The sequence below is a fragment of the Pituophis catenifer genome, unplaced genomic scaffold, assembly GCF_029215685.1.
Source record: "Pituophis catenifer annectens isolate HBS135680 unplaced genomic scaffold, rPitCat1.0.hap2 SCAF_2, whole genome shotgun sequence".
NCBI lineage: Eukaryota > Metazoa > Chordata > Lepidosauria > Squamata > Colubridae > Pituophis > Pituophis catenifer.
Window position 1 is genome coordinate 122,790,466 of NW_027256882.1, and position 17,876 is coordinate 122,808,341.

The following is a 17,876-nucleotide window of genomic DNA, read 5'->3' on the forward strand; positions in this document are numbered from 1 at the left end:
ACACACACCCCCAACCCCCGAATTCCCAGCCAGTATGGTCAGGCACAGGCAAAATAGAAGTTAAGCCTTCTCTCCATCTCATTTTGATATTTATTTCCCAGGAACAAATTGTAGCTAATTATATATCAGCTTTGACATTAGAAAATTGAAGAGTATGTTCCCCTTATGGCTTTAAATGCCTTTGAACAAGTAGGAAAAAGTGGATAAATCCATAGAATATGGAATAACTTTCAATTCCACTAAAATACTGGCAGGAGTTTCTTAAAATGGAAGACAATAGGAGTTAATCCCATCTTGAGCTTGCTCCTTGTTGAACACAAACATCTGCATTTTTCCTCCACTTGTGTAGATTTCAGCAGCCTCCCTGTATGCCTGTATTTTTTACTTTAAATAATCAAGGGATAGTATTCATTCTAAATGATTCTACCATATATTATGGAAAGTAAGAATGAACGAGTGCCTTTTAGAACTGTATGGCGCTCAATTTTAGTATCCACTAGTCTTGCACTGAAGCAAAGACGCCTTGCCTGCTTATCAGTGGCACAGGCTTCAAGATTCAAACATTCACTGAGTAACGACCAGTAAAGAGCTCATTTAAGTTACTTTATTAAGTGGGAAGGACAAAAATCCCAACCCACTTTTTACATCAACTCAACCCTGCCCTATACCCCAGACACCTACATGACGCTCAGTCAGCCACAAGAGACCAGAATAAGGTTGAACAAGACAGGATCAGAGTGAAGCATCCAAGCTGAATGGGACTGGCTCCCTCACATCTTCCCCCTACTCTGCTTTGCAAGCAACTTCTATTTGAGGCATAAAGATTGGATGGCAAATGAGGCTCAAATAATCAAGGGCCACTTAAGATTCTGCGCCCAGGCTCCTCTATCTCTTGGGAGGACTGCATACCCAGCCTCATAGCCTTGGAAGCAGGTAAACAGGGTTTGGAGAAAGGAAGGAGGAAAGAGAGAAAAAGGAAGATGGACCACACTCCTCCCTAAAGTGGTTGGAGTTTTCTTTTGGCAGTTCAACTCGGGGTACACAGAGACCTGCTCTATGACTGTAGCAGCCACCAGCTTCTCAACATGTAAATGATAGCAGCTGCTGAAAAGAGATCACGTTAACAGCTCTTTCTCAGCTGTACACCCAATAGCCCTTGTAAATAAGGGAGTAGACAAAAAGGGAGGTGGAAAAAGGAATGAACACACATACATACATACACACCTTGCTCTGCACTACCTCCACCATGCCAACTTCATATACAAATTCACCCTACCCGCTGTTGCAAATTTGTTCTTTTTTATATACAAATAATTGAAAAATCATTAAATAGCTCATATATATATATTATATATATATGTATAGTATGTATAAGTATAAACAGGGAGACCCAAGAAATGAAAAAACCAACATAGAATCTTCCAGGCAAACAGGAGTCTGAAAAATAGACTCTTCCTTCTGGCTGCACATTAACATTCAGGTAGTGGTTAGAGGCAAGAAGCAAACCCTTATTTAGGGCAGTGTTACTATGGCAACTCTTTGAGACTTTAGCTTACGGGATTTGCAGGTTACTCAGAACCTAGTCTTGCAACACCATACCGCCCCACAACCCAAAGCAGCCAATAGTAGTCTCATCTTCAAAGCAGGCACCAGAAGAATTTCCCAGATAACTCTGATCCAGCCAGAGATAGTGCTGGCCCAGGACTAGAGTCTCAGACCAATGCCTAACAGCCTCGTCAACTCAAGCCATCCGTCACAGATGGCCAGTCATTAGGTGTCTTAGGCAGAGAGTAGGAATAACGCCAGGTTCTTCAGGTCACAGCTCTTTTGGTGTGCTTGGCTTCTTGGGGGTGCCTGGCTTCTTGGTCTGCCAGAGATGGCCCTGGATAGTGAAGGCGTCCACACTCATGGACATGGTCTTACTGGGAATCTGAGTGAAACGCTTGCGATCAGAGCTATACTTGTAGATGCCTTCAATCATGGGCAAGGTAATGGTGCGGGGCCCGTAGCCTGCTAAACGTGTCAATTCATCTGTTTCCCCAGACAGGGTGTAGAGCGCCCGGAACTGGCAACTTGAATCACGGAAGAGAATGAGGAAGTGGTTTGCTTTGCTTTTTTCAATTTCCTAAAATTGAGAGAAAAGAAACATAATCAAAAGATTAGATAAGGCCAAAGTATATAACACAAAACAATAGCCATAGTGGCACAATGGTTAGACTGCAGTATTGCAGGCTAACTCTGCTGACTGTCATCAGTTCAATTCTGACCGACTCAGGATTGACTCAGCCTTCCATCCTTCTGAGGTTGGTAAGATGAGGACCCAAACTGTTGGGGAAATATGCTGATTCTTGAAACTGCTTAAAGAGGGCTATAAAGCACTGTGAAGTGGCACATAAATCTATTGCTATTACTAATTCCTAAAAAACTGAAGAACCAGAGGGTACCATTCTAAATTATGGATACTCATCAAATCAAATTGGGAGAGCAATACTAAATGCCCTATTATTTACTTCTTCCCACAAAGAGAAAAGATTGACCTTGTTTTATAGTATTAACATCTTGTACCCATTAAAAGGGCTCCACAACTTCTCAACAGTAAAGCTCGTCCATTTACATTTCTTAATGATTGAGTTGCTAATACTTCTCCCTTTCATCACAACTAAAGAATGCAGTTAGGGCTTTCTGTTTATTCTGTTACTGCAGTAAATTTTAAATCTTGGGAGCTCTTCAGATGTTTCATAGTGTCAGCATGATCAATAGCCAAAGAGTATGGGAAGCATAGTCCAGAATCTAGAGATCAAATTGCCTACCCATACCATGATAGTACATCTCAATAATTCAGATATGGCTATTATATACTTAAGGACACCAGAAGGAAAATCTGCTTGTGAAGAAACACCCAACCTACTAAATTAAGCCAATACAAATATACATAGAGAGATATTAGTATTTCCCCAGTTAAACATAATTGGATGCAGAATTTCAGTTGCTAATGATGCAATCATAAAGCATGACATGTATCTGCATTTCTTAGCAATGGCAATCCTAGCAGCTTCTATTGCCATTGTTAAGCGAGGTTCACGGGTTGTTAAGCAAGGACCTCCTTACAACCCCCTCATAGCTTCCAACAACCAAGTCAATGGGTAAGCCAGCAGGAAATCGGAAGTCCCAGGAAGTTTGGAAGCAGGCTGACAGGCAGGTAAGTGGTTGTTGCCAAGTGAGGGACTAGTGTGTTACACAAGGGGCAAGGCCTAAAGTGGCTGCTCTTGAGGGGAGGGCGCATGAGGGGCCAGTGACGCTCAAGTACAAGGCCTGTGATGGATGCTTCCAGGCAGAGGAGGGTACACAAGGAACTGATGTGCCTCAATGAGGTTTGTGATAGTTGCTGCAAGGTGGGGCGACTTAAGAGCAACTTATGACCTTCCCAGCCAGCTTTCCCATTTTTTTTATTTGAGGGAAGTTGGCAGAGAAAGCTGCAAATAGCAGTCATGTGATTATAAGACTCTGCAACTGTCATAAGTGCAAACCAATTGCCAAGTGTCCAGATTGTGATCATGACACCATGGAGATGCTGAAACAGCCAGAACTTTGAGAAACAGATGTTCAGTGCTGTGGTAACCAAACAGTTGCTGAGTGAGTGGACTACCAAGGACTACCTGTAGCTCCAAAGCTATTGATGTAGAGCTGCAGCCACAATTGTCCCAATTTTTAAAGGCAATTACTCTTAGATTTGATACCAACATCTGCATGCTGTGCCCATTTCAAGAAAGGACTATCTTTTCCATGGCTCATATTCACCATGTCTCAACTTACCTCCAAGATACGGATTTTCTGGGGTTCATTGACCTTGCCAGCGAGGCAGCAGTGAGACAATGCATTATGGATGATGTATTTATTGGACTTGGCACTGGGCTCCTTGTATAGCTTGGGCCCTGCAGAAATACAATGAGGTTAGCCTAGAAGATAGGTTACATTTCTCCCCATCTGAAGGAAAGCAGACCAAAAAAGAAGCATTCATAAATGCTTTGCAGTGAAAGAAGATGGAACCGGAAGGGCCTTACGCAGAGCCACTTCAAGACGAGACACTTGGAAATGGGGAGGGTCTGGCCAACCACCCTCTGCCATGTCAGGAGAGGAAAATTATGATCTGTGGAACAACAGAATATGATTTACCAGTATATTCTGGAATGGAAGCTGGTGAGGAGGCAGTCGATGCATTTTCCCAGTCACGTTCCCGGTTCTGATTTGGCAGCAACCGACTGGGAGACATTGGCCCAGAAGGTGATGCAGCTCTGGGAAATAGATCAATATATTTAATCCTGGATTTAAGAGAACTTCAATCATTTGTACACAGATGCATTTCCTTGGATATGGCTCCAGGTCTAAACCTTCCTCACCCACTTGCCAGCGATATAGAAAAGCAATGCCTACTCACCGTGAAGCTCTCTTGACGAAGAGGGAATTTCCTGGATCATTGGCCACGGTCGAGAGAGAGAGAGTAGACTGAGAGTAGACTTTGCTGAGCTTGGAGCCTAAGAAAAATGGATACCAATATGAACTGGCATAGTAGCCTCTCATTTATAACGCTAAGAAAGAAGCTCATTCATTTATTTTGAGAGTTCGGCAGACCCTGATTTTTGTTACTGGGATGGGGGTGGGGAATCAATGAAGCAACTTCCAAAGGTATTAAGTCAAAATTAACAATCACATCCAATTAAGCAGCTAAAGAATCAAATTCTTGCTTTAAAAGAGAAATATCCTCTATTGTCACCAGAGCCCAACTGACTGCTTCATAGCGTCTCTTTTAAAAAAAAATCATTTGTGATAATGGCAGACCTGGGTAAAAAATCTCATCTTAAAGGATAGCACAATTTCACCCTATTAGAAAATCCCACAGGCCCTCTGATCTAAGTCATCAAGAATTTTAAAATAATATCCAGCGCTACATTCAGAAATAAACAAGACACCACTGTAGCTGATACCATAAAGGCAAGACATGATTCTAAAATAGAGAATGGAGCCAGCCAAGTATTATCAAACTGATTTTTAAAAGAACCACTTCCCTTTCCCAAACTACTTTTCCAGAGGGTTGATGCATGTGTTGAAAATTGTCTGACAATCTATGTTTAGAAATTATATTAATCCCACGTCTAAGACCACCAGCTATCTATGCCGCAGTTAAAGAAACTCCAGAATGTACCAAATTGGATTAGTAAGATCAGGTGTCAATAAAAACAGTTTGGTGAAAGTAATGAAATCCAGAACTGTAATTATTCTAAGGGTTTTGGCCTGAACCTTAACCAGCAACAATCATCTGGAAATCCCTAAAGCTTCACAAGAGATTAACCTAGCCAGCTCAGGTAACTAAGACCATCACCTTTGATAATTCATTATCATCCCAGGGACTAAGGGATAGGCATACAGGCAGATGATGACATCATGATACAGCAACATAATCACAGCCTTTAAAAGCCCCTCCTCACACCCCAGAGTCAGTCTCAATTAATCTGAGTTAGTCTCAATTCTCTGGAGAAACCACAGCCTCTTACACACTTTTCCCTGGTTTTGCTGGACTGTTTTTCCCCTTCCTCCCTCTTACCATAAATCTTACCAAGGAGTCCTTTGACAGGGCTGCGGGCAAGGGCAGAATCATCGCAAAAGACTGTTTTAGGCCGTCCCTTCTTTAGGGCACGAACGGTTGTGGGCTTCTGACGCAGCACTTTATCTAGATCTTCCATCAGTTTGAGTTGATGACGCCTCTGGTACTCTTGGCGAGTGAAGTCGCCACGCCTTGGCCCAACTTCTTCCTCTACTCGGCCCCGCTCATCTGCTTGAACTCTGAGGAAAAAAATAGCCAGAAATCCACAGGGGATATTAATCAATGGGATCAATCCATCTAACTATTCAACTGACTCTCTCCCACCCTGCTGAAATTGGCTGGAGAGAAAAGACGTGTAAATTGGCACCATTTGCTTGATTCTAATAGTCACATGCATATGACAGGTGATACCTCATTACGTCATTACGTCAAAGCAGCTCCCATGCCACTGGTCATAGTGGCAAGTATAGACACAACAATATGATGGCTCATCCCATCTTACTTGGCTTCCTCTTTCTTCTGTTCCTTCTCCATCTCCTGCCACTGTTTTCTGCGCCGTGCCTCCTCACTTCGCCGCTGCTGTCTCTCTAAGAAACTGGCTCGCTTCTGTGCCATTTCTTCTTCGGCCTTATCCTCATCCTGTGTGGAAAAAAAAACATGTCAGCTGAGTAACCCTAATGGATCAGCATCAGTTTTGACTTCCAAAAGAGTTAGTTCACTCTTATCCTCTCCTCCCTCAGATTGGAGATTCTGACAATCATCTCCCACCCATCTTGGAGGACTTGAGCACTTCCATTCTGGCTACTCATGCCGGTTTCGTGTTCTGCTTGTAGCAGACTTCAACCAAATTGTATTTTAAACCAATGAGACTGGGTGCTACCTCTAGGGTTATGTCAGGGGCCGCAGGCTTACTATCACGTTTTGAAAGTGGTCGTGCAAATAGAAGTCAGTAAACAGGATTCAGTTGCAACAAAAATTAGCACACACATGACCTGCACTTCAAGATCTTTAATCTCCAGCATAACATGAGGTATACAAATGGTTTCAATTCTAGATGCCACAGAAATGTGTACTGATTACTAGAGAACAGCTACTGAAGTGGTGGCTACTGGTGGGATTTAGGCTGGCCAGTGGCAGCACAGAAAAAATCCTCTGAAAACATTTTTCTCATGTCCTATTATTTCTCAATAATTACTTGCACGTCTTCACACACAGTTTAAATCCTTTGTCTGACAATTCCCACCTAATAAGCTTGTGCCTACCAGGTGGCATTTTGGGACACACTTCCCTTGACAGAATCTGATATTCCTCCTGCTCCTTTTATGTTCAGCCAACTAGTTTTGAAAAAAAGTGTATCCAGATTATCTAAATTCATCTCAGAACTGCTGGTATCTAAGCAGAAGCCCTAGCCAACTTCCTTCCCTTCCCCCAGAGGCTCTTTTACAGAAAGCAGAAAGCTCTGTCAGGTAGGTAAGAATTGTTAGTAGCCACGAGTTAAATTCTCACCTTAAAAAAGAAGCCCAGACCTGAACGGGGCTCAGAATCCAAAGTCTCAGCAATTGATTCCTCCAGGGAGTCATCCCCATCCACATCTTCATCATCCTCTCCTTTTAAGCTAGACAGAGGGATTTCAATCAGGCTACTGTGTCGATCACTGGGTGAGGAGACATCACTGGTGCCATCACCTGAAACACGAGCATTGCCTCCTTGTGGAGGAACAGAGGCCACCGGCCGCAGATTATTCGGGGCTTCCACCTCTGGCACAGGCAGCACCTCCTCAGCAAAATGGATGGAGGAACGGGTCTGCACAGTAACCTGGCTTGGGGAGAATTTGCGGAGGTGTGGAAGGGTGTCCACATTGTGAGGAGGCGTCAGGACTCGTGTGAGAGGTGGCAGCTTTAGCTCAACTGGTCGGGTGTGCTTGGGACTCTTGGGAGGCACAGGGGCCGGAGACTTCTTGGGTGTTGGCTGGGGTGAGCGAGATTTGCGGGAAGGGGAAGGAGAAGGGGAGGACAGTTCCAGTGAAGAGCGGGGAGGAGCCCCCTCACGGCCAGTCCTTGGGGCTGGGATCACCCAGGCTTGTGCACTAGGCTTTTTCTCCTGCATGAGGCGTTGCTGTTGCTCACTTAGGCGCTGCATGTCCAACTGCAGTGAGCTCAAAGCTGTGTTCAGTTTGGCCACTGCCCGGTTGTAATCACCCAGATTCTCATCAAGCGCTCCCCCTTTGGTGATATCAGGAGAGAAAGTAACCTGTTTACTATCCAGACGGGTACGTGGGCTTCCAGCTTCTTCCTCGGCCTCTAGCTGAGCAAGCCGCTCTTCCAGGGCAAGTCGACTATCCTCAGACTGAGAGTCAGGAGCTTTCTGTAGTTGTAAGAAAGCACTTTTGCCCAAGCGCTGACGATGCCGGGTAAATATAGCTTCTATGCGTTTCTTCTGTGCCTCAATGGCCCGACGCTTCTCCTCCAACCGGGCACTCAACTGGCTCATTTCTGAGCTAAGGGCAGGGCTTTGGGCAGGGCTTTCTTCTGATGGCACCTGACCAGCCTCTGAGCCTTCAGAGCTGATCCCGCTGGACTTGCTGTCGGTAGCTGCCAGTTTCTTCTTGCGTTCTGCAAAGCTGGTCATGCGCACACCAGAGGCGGAGGAGGCCGTGCTCTCTGGCTGTGAACTCAGGGAACTCACGCCTGAGGTGGAATCGTCTGGGCCTCCTGCAAGCCTCAAGGGCTCCTCAGCATCAGAGTCCAGGCTACCTTCTTGCACGGGTTCTGCACCATTGGGGGGCCCGTTATGGCAGCGGTAAACAGTGGGCAGGGGAGTCTTTTCCAGCACAGACGTTTTAGGAGGCTCTGGTGAATGCAAATAAAAGCCATCGGGGGCTCCCTCAGGGACCAGGCGTTCACTGCTGTGGATGATCTGCAGTGCTTCCTCGATGGTGGGCAAGTCAGGGTAGGCATCATTTAGGCCGTTCTCTAGAGCCGGTCCTTCTTGACTTTTGTGTCCAGCCCCATGGAGTGATGGCATTACTAATCCATTGGGGGCCTCAGCAGCCTCAGTAGGCCATGGGTGTGGGGAGCGAGGCAAAGAGGAATAGAAGGTCGGTGCCAGGCTGTCAGAACTGACAGAACGAAGGATACCCACCGGGTTCCCCATCACAATATCCACATCACTGTCCAGGCCAAAAGGGATGCTGAATGAGACTGCCTGTGACAAGGGATGGCTAGAAAAAAGAGGAAAAAAGGAAAGAATATTAAAGGTCAGAAAGGATTGGCTGAGAAAGTCCAACTTCAATTTCTACCTCAGCATTGTATAGTTTCTTTTTCACAATTCTATATCCAAACCTATAGCTACGACATCCTACACGACTCTTAACCTAAATATTTAGTATTCCTCATACCTCCTGAGAATTCCAGGTTATAGTTTCAAAGTTCCTGGACTTAAGGAAAAGGATCTGGAACTCTGAAGGTGGTTCTTAATGAGCTTAAAAATCACCACAGAGATGATGTTGTAGAGGAGTGGTTCTCAACCTGTGGGTCAGGACCCCTTTGAGGGTCGAATGACCCTTTCACAGGGGTTGCCTAAGACCATCCAAAAACACATATTTTCAATGGTCTTAGGAATAATGTTATGGTTGGGGGTCACCACAACATGAGGAACTGTATTAAAGGGTCGCAGCATTAGGAAGGTTGAGACCCACTGTTGTAGAGGAAAGGTGCCCTGATATCAGACACAGGTAGAAATTTCAGTAACCTACACAATGTTTTGTTTACTCTCTTAAGCAGAACAAATTATGCAGAATATTTTATTTAGCTTTCATTGAGCAGTGGAAGGCAGATATTTTTCACATTTAATCATTTGCCATCCTGCTTTGTGTTATTTTTAATTAATTGAACTGTTTAACTGTTGATGATTGGTAGAAAGTTTAAACAGATACAAACCAACCTTAAGCATACTTTTGAAAATGGGAAAACAGGAAATCCATTATTTTAATAATTAAATTTCCATTTTTAAAAAATTAAAAAATTATTTCCACCTTAATAAAAGTCAAAATCATTTTTGTTTCTTAAAAACAACAAAAGCAATTATTGTTACAACTGGAACAACTAAAAACACATTAATTAGATTGGCTTTGTTCAAACTCATTTCTAACCATTTTGGAGTTCAATGTCCATAATTCTTTACCGGCATGGCCTTTGCCATCTCTATTCTTTCAATGGTCTAAGTAAGAATTATTTATTTTTCTGAACATGTTCAGTATTTACCACACTGTTTCTCAACCTTAGCGGATTGCTGGCTGGGAAATTCTGGGAGTTGGAGTCCATGTATCTTAATGTTGTTTGGGTTAATCAACACAACTACCATGTAAACAACACTTCTGGTTTCTGCTCCAATTTGGACAAAATGTCCTCCTGCACCTTCCCTGAACTAGCACTTCCAGATGTGTTGAGATAGTCACAGAGATGCTGCTGGGAATTCTGGATGTTGTCAGAATGCCAATATATTCAAAATTACAAGTTTGAAGAAAACTCTATTGGTGACTGAGCCAAATTAATCTTAATCTATTATGAGTTGTTAAAATATCATTTTAAAAATGTAAACAGATACCCCACTAACTGTCAATTATTCAATTATGTTTTGCCTTTTGGCTCAAACTTTGCTTAAGGCAAATTAATGTCCTTGGTATTACTCCTACTTAGTACATGGAAGGGAGACCATCACGGAATGCCAAGACTTTAGGCTAGGCTGGAAAAATGGAAACCACTTCCATATGTTGCTAAGAAACCTGCATTACTGGGTGCATTTTAGTAATTTAGCCTTTTAGGTCCTTCCTATTATTCCAGCTCACTTCATCTTAATCTCTGTGTAATTTCCTTACTGTTATTATTCTTTCCCTCCTTGCCTCACCTAACTTTTGCCATCCCACTGTACAAACTGCTCGTTGTTAAAATCCCCTGGGTTGCCTAACCACCGGTTCTGCATTTTCCTGGTAGCTCTTCCTAATTTTTCAGGAGTGTCAGCAAATGATCCATGGTTCCTCCTCCCACCTCTCACCTGAGCTGCTTCTTGCTCCATGATTTACCAAAGCCTTCTACTTGGGACATGGATGTGGAATGATGCAGGGAACCTACATGCACAAAAGTAGAAAGTCACAACAAAGCACAACTCCAAGGAGATCACACAATGGTTTTCTCTAGTAGTGGGATTCAAGGCCTGCTTTAGAAAAAGAATGGCAAGCATCTCAGGAGGATTATTACTGGGAAGACAGTTATTTCCTCGATTAGATCAGTGTAAGGAGAAACAAGCAACATGTAGAAACTGCAACAATATTCTACTTTAGCAGACGTACCTTTCACAATTGTGCTAAAATTGGCCAATCTTTGGTCATTTTAATCTCCTTGATTATTATTATTATTATTTGAGGTTAGAATTTCATTAAAATCCAAGGCTGTTGATTTGCATACAGTGCAATCTTAAACATGTAGGTTTAGAAGTGTCACTAAACTCAGTGGGAAAGTGTTCAAAGGAATAGCCCACAATTGCTTTAGATAATTGAAAATACCTGGCGGAGTACGTCCTTATCACACAACTAAACTAACAAGCTTGCTGTGCCTCTTATTTTCCCTGACCTGTGTGTAGCCACAGCCCAGAACAACTGGAAAGCTACCCAGCCCTGAGCATTCAAAACCAACCTGATCATTGAGAAATGCTGGAAGCCAAGATCGAGATAACCTTTTAAGATTTTCAAAAGCCACATATGCCTGGCTTGATACCATGTACTTCCAACAAAATTTTTCTTTTTCTATATCTACATGAAAGTTACTTGAAACCGCAAGACGAAGAACAGAAGGAGCCAGATCTTACCTAAGGAGCCACAGAGCGGTGACTGTGCCTGTCCTCCAGGCAGCAGTGGGTGGCGCAAGCTGAATACAGGGGAGCTACTACAAAACAAGAGCAAGAAGCAAAGATTGGATCAAAAGAAGGATAACGTTTCTGGATGTTGCACACAGGAAGACAGAACAATAGCCTGATTATTATAGGACTAACAGCCAGGATTTGCACCAATAAGCAACGAATCTCTCTAAAATAGTTCTATCCCCCCTGCCCACAGATATTTATAGTTACTAGAGAAACAGCAAATTGTGGCGGCAGCCGGATACTTAGAGCTACTTAAACACCTGGGACGGGAGAAGGTGAGAAAGCAGGAGGGATGAAAAAACCCAAGAAGGAATTATACAATCCTAAAATTACTATGAACACATACATGTATATAAATATGACATATGAAGAGTCAATCAGTTCATTCATTTGGTAGATAAAGTGAATATGTATTCATTGACTTGCAGAAACAAGTTATTCTAATTTGATGCCTACAGGCATTCCCATAACTTGCAAATGAGAGGAGAGCTGTGCCAGAGATCTAAATAAGATCAAAGCTTTTCTCTGTCCTTCAAAAAAAAAAAAATTATCAGCCTGAAGCAATTTGGGAATTGCAGCGTTGGCCAAGAATCTTTCCTCCAAGCATGCAACTCAATCCAGGCATATCAAGGAGGCTCTCCTGATCAAGAGTTAGATCTTGTGAGAACAAGTAGCACTTTACTCTTACTTCAGAACAGCCCAGACTCAGTTTTTTCCCCTGGAGCAAAGGCAGGTTCTACAGCTTGAAACATGAGGCGGCATCAAGACACAATAACACACAGTGAGTTCTCCCCACCCTAAGAGCAGGAATAACTCCTTCCAGATCCAAGTTTACTTGAAGAGACTTCTAGCACGTAAAAAGGCCCGGGGAGACAAGCATCGAACTATCAACAGGAAAGTCAAGTTTTGGAACACTGGATTGGTGCCACTTCTGAAATAACAAATCAGGCTCTGAAATAGCCACAACTCAAAAGATACTTGGACGGATTACAAAAGGAAGATTGTCTTTATTAAAGTTTTCAACAGGTGATCCAGGGAACAATAGTGCATGGAGTCCTTAGCACAGTACTAAAATAAAGAAAAATGAAAGGGCCAAAATCTGGCAAGATTTGGAACTCCAGTCAGATTTTAGCCATTTTAGTCCTTTTAATTAAAAATCTGTTATAAATTTAACCTCAGGAACTCACAAGCACCATTTGTAATAGGCAATGCACGTTCCCAGAGTCTAACACAGCATTTGGATTAGACTGGTGATAGAGCAACAACCATTGCACTGGTTCAATGCAATTGGGGGGGGGGGTCTGGGGACAAACCAAGTATATACACACGCATCCTCTCTACCTTTCCATGTAATGTCACTTGAAATAGTTGAATCAAAGGATCTACTCCTGGGATACAATCCATTCTCTGTCCATTCTCAATCCATTAAGAAATTCTCAATGTTGCTTCCTGATACACAGAATCCTAGCCACCTGCTCCCAGCACAGGGGAGACAGGACACATGTAACACAGGGGTGACTGCAGGTGGAAATATCAAGGACTCACTCACCTGTTCTTCCCACTATTGGGTGTTGAGGCATCATTCAGGCCAGGGGAATCTGAAAGAAATCAACAGTTTTACTACAAGAGCAGGGAAGGGGAAAAGCAAAGAATTCAAACTGACAATTGCACTGGTAGAAGGTCAGAAGAGGGAGGAAATATCAGCCACCTTTACCCAGATGCAGGAAAGAAGACTGCTCTGGTCTCAGCTCAGAAAGGAGGCCATTGTTCCAGAATGGAGCCATGCCAGATCACAGTAGATTTTGATGTTGCTCTAGCTGGAATGTGGATTTGGCAAAAGGAGTAACAGTGATAGTCCCCTATCAAATGCCAATTATATAGCTGTGGGGATGTGCATGTACCCTATACACTGGTTGGCTATATACCACAGATTGCTCCGGTTAGATAGGGGTTCCCCATGCGGTGTACCAAATAAATGAGAAAAATCCTATGTTCATGAGAAAAGAGACAGAAGTGTTTGCGATATACAAGCTCCAAATCTCTTGCCCCTAAATTCTAAAAAAATGGAAGAACCTGGATGTTAATAAGGATGAAGTAATCAATGCAAACTTCTGGGGGAAAGTTACCCAGAATAATCTATAATACAACTGTATGAAGGAAAATGCTAATTCTTTTAGTTAATAAATTAGATGAAACTGCTCTGGGATGTTTGGGATACTTATGCTATGCTTTGGCCTTCCTGTTAGAAAACAGCCTAACAGATTATTTTCAGGTTTAGAACCCTAAGAAAAAATATACAATCTGTGATTGATTCCCTGCCCCCACCCCCCCTAAAACTTGAGAGCCTGAATATTTTGTTTTTTTAAAAGGAGCTGCATTAGTTGTAGAGCTGCAAGAAATATGAAAATATGCAAGTGAAAATTAAGCTGGTTACAGCTAAGATGTCTGCACATCCTCCTTCATCTTCCAATGGCCTTTACCTTTTTTTCTTCTTTTCAATATCCACTTCCTCATATTCAGAGACACATTAACTTAATATGCCCGCCTACTATCTCATTTTGCATAACCTGCCCTGCATGATAGCAGCTTCTACATTACAAGACAGGAAAGGCCTGGTAGTTATGAAGAGACAAACGGTTCTCTCATGAAGATTTTTTTTTTTTATAAATCCCAGGAATTGTGGTGAATGAACATACTATCTTCTTACCTTGAACTCTTGGTAGTTCCTTTGGACACACAAAATCTGGCTTTACTACCTCAAAGCAGAGAAACAATTCAGCCAGGAATACTCCGACATTGACCTGGGGAAGCAAAGCAGGAAGTGAGTCAAGGCTCACTTTTTTCTCCCTTGGCTTGAATTTGAGCAGGAAGGAAGCCTTGGAGTCTCTGCCCTATAGCGGCACAGCCATTCTCAGAAGGCGACAAGCAAATCGGGTAACAATTCCATCTTCGCACCCAAATCTCTTTTTTCCTTCCAGCACCACTCCAGCCTCTACCTTAAAAGGGCCTCATTGTTTCTGCACTATCAGCTTTTAGTTAATGTGGCTTGATACATCAGCCAAGACTTATTAGGGCAAGACAGGCTGAGTGCCGGCACAAAACAATAATCCCTACTTGCTCCACAGGAGGAACTTTTCTGGATGTGGGGCTAGACTTCCTCCCTGTGCCAGGGCAGCCATTTGCTCCTCTTTCTTCAATTAGACAGATTCCTTCCTGCACCCTTTTGCCTCTCAAGTAGCAGAGCCTACTGTTCTCCAGCCAGTCCAAGCACTCACCCTTAGCAGTGGTGGCATGTAGAGCAGGTCCTCCAGTGAGAGGAAACAGGAACCACCCAAATAATCTGAAGAAAAGCCCTGGATAAGCTGCAGGTTATACAAGCTGTCCGCCACCGACATTGTCTCCTTCAAGCACACATCTACCAGGAAGCAGACAAGGAGATTAGTAGCAAAAGGAATGAGGACCATTCATAGTGATTCTGAAGGGATGCCCCATCCTTCCACTCAGTCACTCACCTTCAAGGCGTATGAGCTGCGGGCAGTAGTAGTGGATTGTGGCAGCAATGGCCCCTCCGCTGGCCAGGTCCTTTATTCCTGTGATGGCAGGGAAACACGGTGTCTGTTTGGGCAATGCTTTATCCTTCCGATAGCGGATCTGAGCAGGACAAAAAAAAAAAAAACCCGCAAGGAGAATTCAAAGCCATGATAGTGGGGTTAAGCTCCATGTGCCAGAGAAGCTGGAACAATGCCCTCCCGTCTCCATGCCCAATATTCGAAGCTCCTCTGGTGACATGCAGCAGCCTTCACAAACACTACCAGGGAGAGCTCCCAGTGGGTAAAGGACCAACTGAAATCAAGCCCCCTCCCCCAAATACAATATTCCCCTCCTCTGGATGCCAAGAGCAAACTACATGCAAGGAAGGAGACATGATATAAAAGCAGGGAGGGATAGGCAAGCAAGAACTTTGCAGGAGCCCCTCGAAAGGCAACAGAGACGGAAAGCAGAAGGAGGACTCAGCCATTACTGGGGAAAAAAGGAAGGTCATTTCAGGAACACTTCTGAATGATCCTAAAGAACAAGAATCCTTTCCCACTATTTTGTCCAAGGGAGGCCAGATCCCAGGCTTTTCCCCACAGGCTAGATCAGCCTTTTGCAAGCAGATGCCCCTATATCTGCATAACACTAAAACTCCCCAAATTCCCAGGTAGCGTGGCTAACCATCAGAGTGACTTCTAGGCTGGGACAGGGTGGACTGTAACACCACCAAGTCCAACTGGAAAGATTGGCCTTGGAGATAAGGGAAAGGTGGAAGATCCAGTTGTCAGTTCCTCCATCATCACCACCCGCTTAGAAAATTATAAACTATCCTTTACCACTCTGTATATGCTTGTCCTCAACCCCAGGACGCAGCCCACAAGACGACAAAGGCAACACTCCCAGCAGAGACACACACAGAGCAGGGCAGGCCACACATCAAGAGTACACATGGCAAGGAGGGGAAGGAAGGAAGGAGGGAGGGAAGGAGGGACACAGACAGGCAGACACAGATACTCAGCAGGCCAGCAAAGAGGAGGAGAAATAAAAGGAAGCAAATGGGACACCTCCATTCCTGCTGAAATGAGCTGGAGGGAGGATCAACAGAAACTCCTGGGTGGCATCTAAGAATTGGCCAGACTCAGCAAGCTTTGGAGAACAACCTCCTGCTCTCCATAACCCGCAGAATCAAGGAATTCAGAATTCAGAAAGGAAATCCTTCTTCTAGCCTGTTTTCTAGATATCTCCTTCAGGAAAGAAGATGGGGAGAAGCTAGAGACATCTCATCTGGCTACCAAGGACAAAAAGGGTCATAGTGCAGGTGTAGGGTGGGAGCTAGAATATGCAGAGATTAAACTGATGAAAATATACACCTGTAGGTGGTCGTCCTAAAATTTGATTGTATCTTATAATTCTGGAGAAAATTCAGAAATAGTCTTGAGTAATAAGGCATCTCACGGACAATGAAAATGCACCCCCAAAATTCCCAAGTTTCTAAATTCCTAAAGAGATGCAAGATCATTACAGTCCTCAGTCCCAATGAGGACATAAGGCCAACAGCCATGGTGCCATGAAATCTGCAGCCAACAAAGAAAGCTGGGGGTTGGTCTGGCAGTTGATAAAAGCAGCTGAAAAAAATGGTAGGAGGGTGCAAGGGAAAGCTTGCCTCTTGAGAAACCCAAGCAGGTTGGGGGAGGCATGGGGGGAAAGGGCAGACCCATTGCAGCAGGAACAGCCAGAAGTTCAAGAACAGCAACCCAAGTGGATGGCAAAGTGGTGCAGGTGGGCGGGCAGGTGAGCACGCCGATGGATACATTACCACAGGAGGCTTATTCCCCGACTCCTTCAAACAAAAAGCGATGGCATGCTGGATGCAACAGCAAAGAAAAAAGAGAGCCTGATCAATGCACCCACCAGGAGGGAGAAGAAGGGAAGGGTTGCTGCCTTGCAAGGCTGGGGGAGGGAGACCCTGAGGTGGGGAGGGGGCCACCAGTATTTAACTTAGGCCTGAACTAGAGGAATGCTTCCCGGCATGCACTTGAAATCCTGAGAACCCCTATGCCTTCTGGATTACCCCACCTCCTAAATAACCAACACACTGGATCTCAACAGACCTGGGGAGAGTGTCCTCTATTGTTTTTCAAACTTAGCAACTTTAAAACGTGTGGACTTCAACCCCCAGAATTGCTGCCTGGGGAATTCTGGGAATTGAAGTCCACACATCTTTAAAGTTTTCAAATTAGAAAAACTGCTCTAAGCCTTGATTTAGCTGCACCACGTACAGCAGGGCAGCAAGCAAAGGGAAGGAGGGGGCAGAAGGCAACACAAATGGGGAAAAAGGATAAAGACATGCCAGGTAACTAGCATGCGGTTCCTACTGGCAGCTCCAAGCATTGAACTGCCCTGCTCTGGCTGTCTCTTAACCCCTCCCCATAAATAACAAGTGGCCTTTCTGTTGATTTCTGAAACCAGTGCATTAGACTCCCCACCCAAACGCATGTAACCCCAAGAAGGCTGTGTAATCAAGGCAGAAAATGAAGGCACATATGAATCCACCGATATGATATGCAACGGATAACCTGTTCTTCCAGGGCCCCCAGAGGAGGACACAGGGAGCTAAGAGAGACCAAAGCAGGTACAGATTGTGAATGGAAGGAGGAGGGTTAGAGAACAAAGGATGCTGGGATATACCAGCATCCCAGCAGCTGGAGTCTCCTATGGGAACTCTCTGACTCCCTACCAACAGGCATCCCATCTACCCCCATCATGTCTCAGTTTAGAAGATTGGTGCCTGTCGAAACAGACCGACAAAGTCACCCAAAATCTTCTC

The 17,876-nt window shown here is 44.1% G+C and overlaps 1 protein-coding gene across 1 annotated transcript in view; it reads right to left on the minus strand.

The window, feature by feature from the left end:
* Nucleotides 1–1,385: 1,385 nt before the first annotated feature.
* CAMSAP3 (calmodulin regulated spectrin associated protein family member 3) overlaps nt 1,386–17,876 on the minus strand; it is a 37,035-nt gene continuing 20,544 nt past the window's right edge. The window contains exons 6-19 of the mRNA XM_070934443.1: nt 16,866–16,913; nt 15,028–15,166; nt 14,791–14,930; nt 14,223–14,316; nt 13,065–13,113; nt 11,462–11,538; nt 10,652–10,724; nt 7,106–8,819; nt 6,102–6,238; nt 5,612–5,838; nt 4,436–4,532; nt 4,174–4,292; nt 3,814–3,932; nt 1,386–2,125 (exon numbers count right to left, since the gene is read on the minus strand). Coding sequence (XP_070790544.1) covers nt 1,817–2,125; nt 3,814–3,932; nt 4,174–4,292; nt 4,436–4,532; nt 5,612–5,838; nt 6,102–6,238; nt 7,106–8,819; nt 10,652–10,724; nt 11,462–11,538; nt 13,065–13,113; nt 14,223–14,316; nt 14,791–14,930; nt 15,028–15,166; nt 16,866–16,913 — 3,342 coding nt within the window. The 3' untranslated portion in view covers nt 1,386–1,816. The remainder of the gene's footprint in view (nt 2,126–3,813; nt 3,933–4,173; nt 4,293–4,435; nt 4,533–5,611; nt 5,839–6,101; nt 6,239–7,105; nt 8,820–10,651; nt 10,725–11,461; nt 11,539–13,064; nt 13,114–14,222; nt 14,317–14,790; nt 14,931–15,027; nt 15,167–16,865; nt 16,914–17,876) is intronic.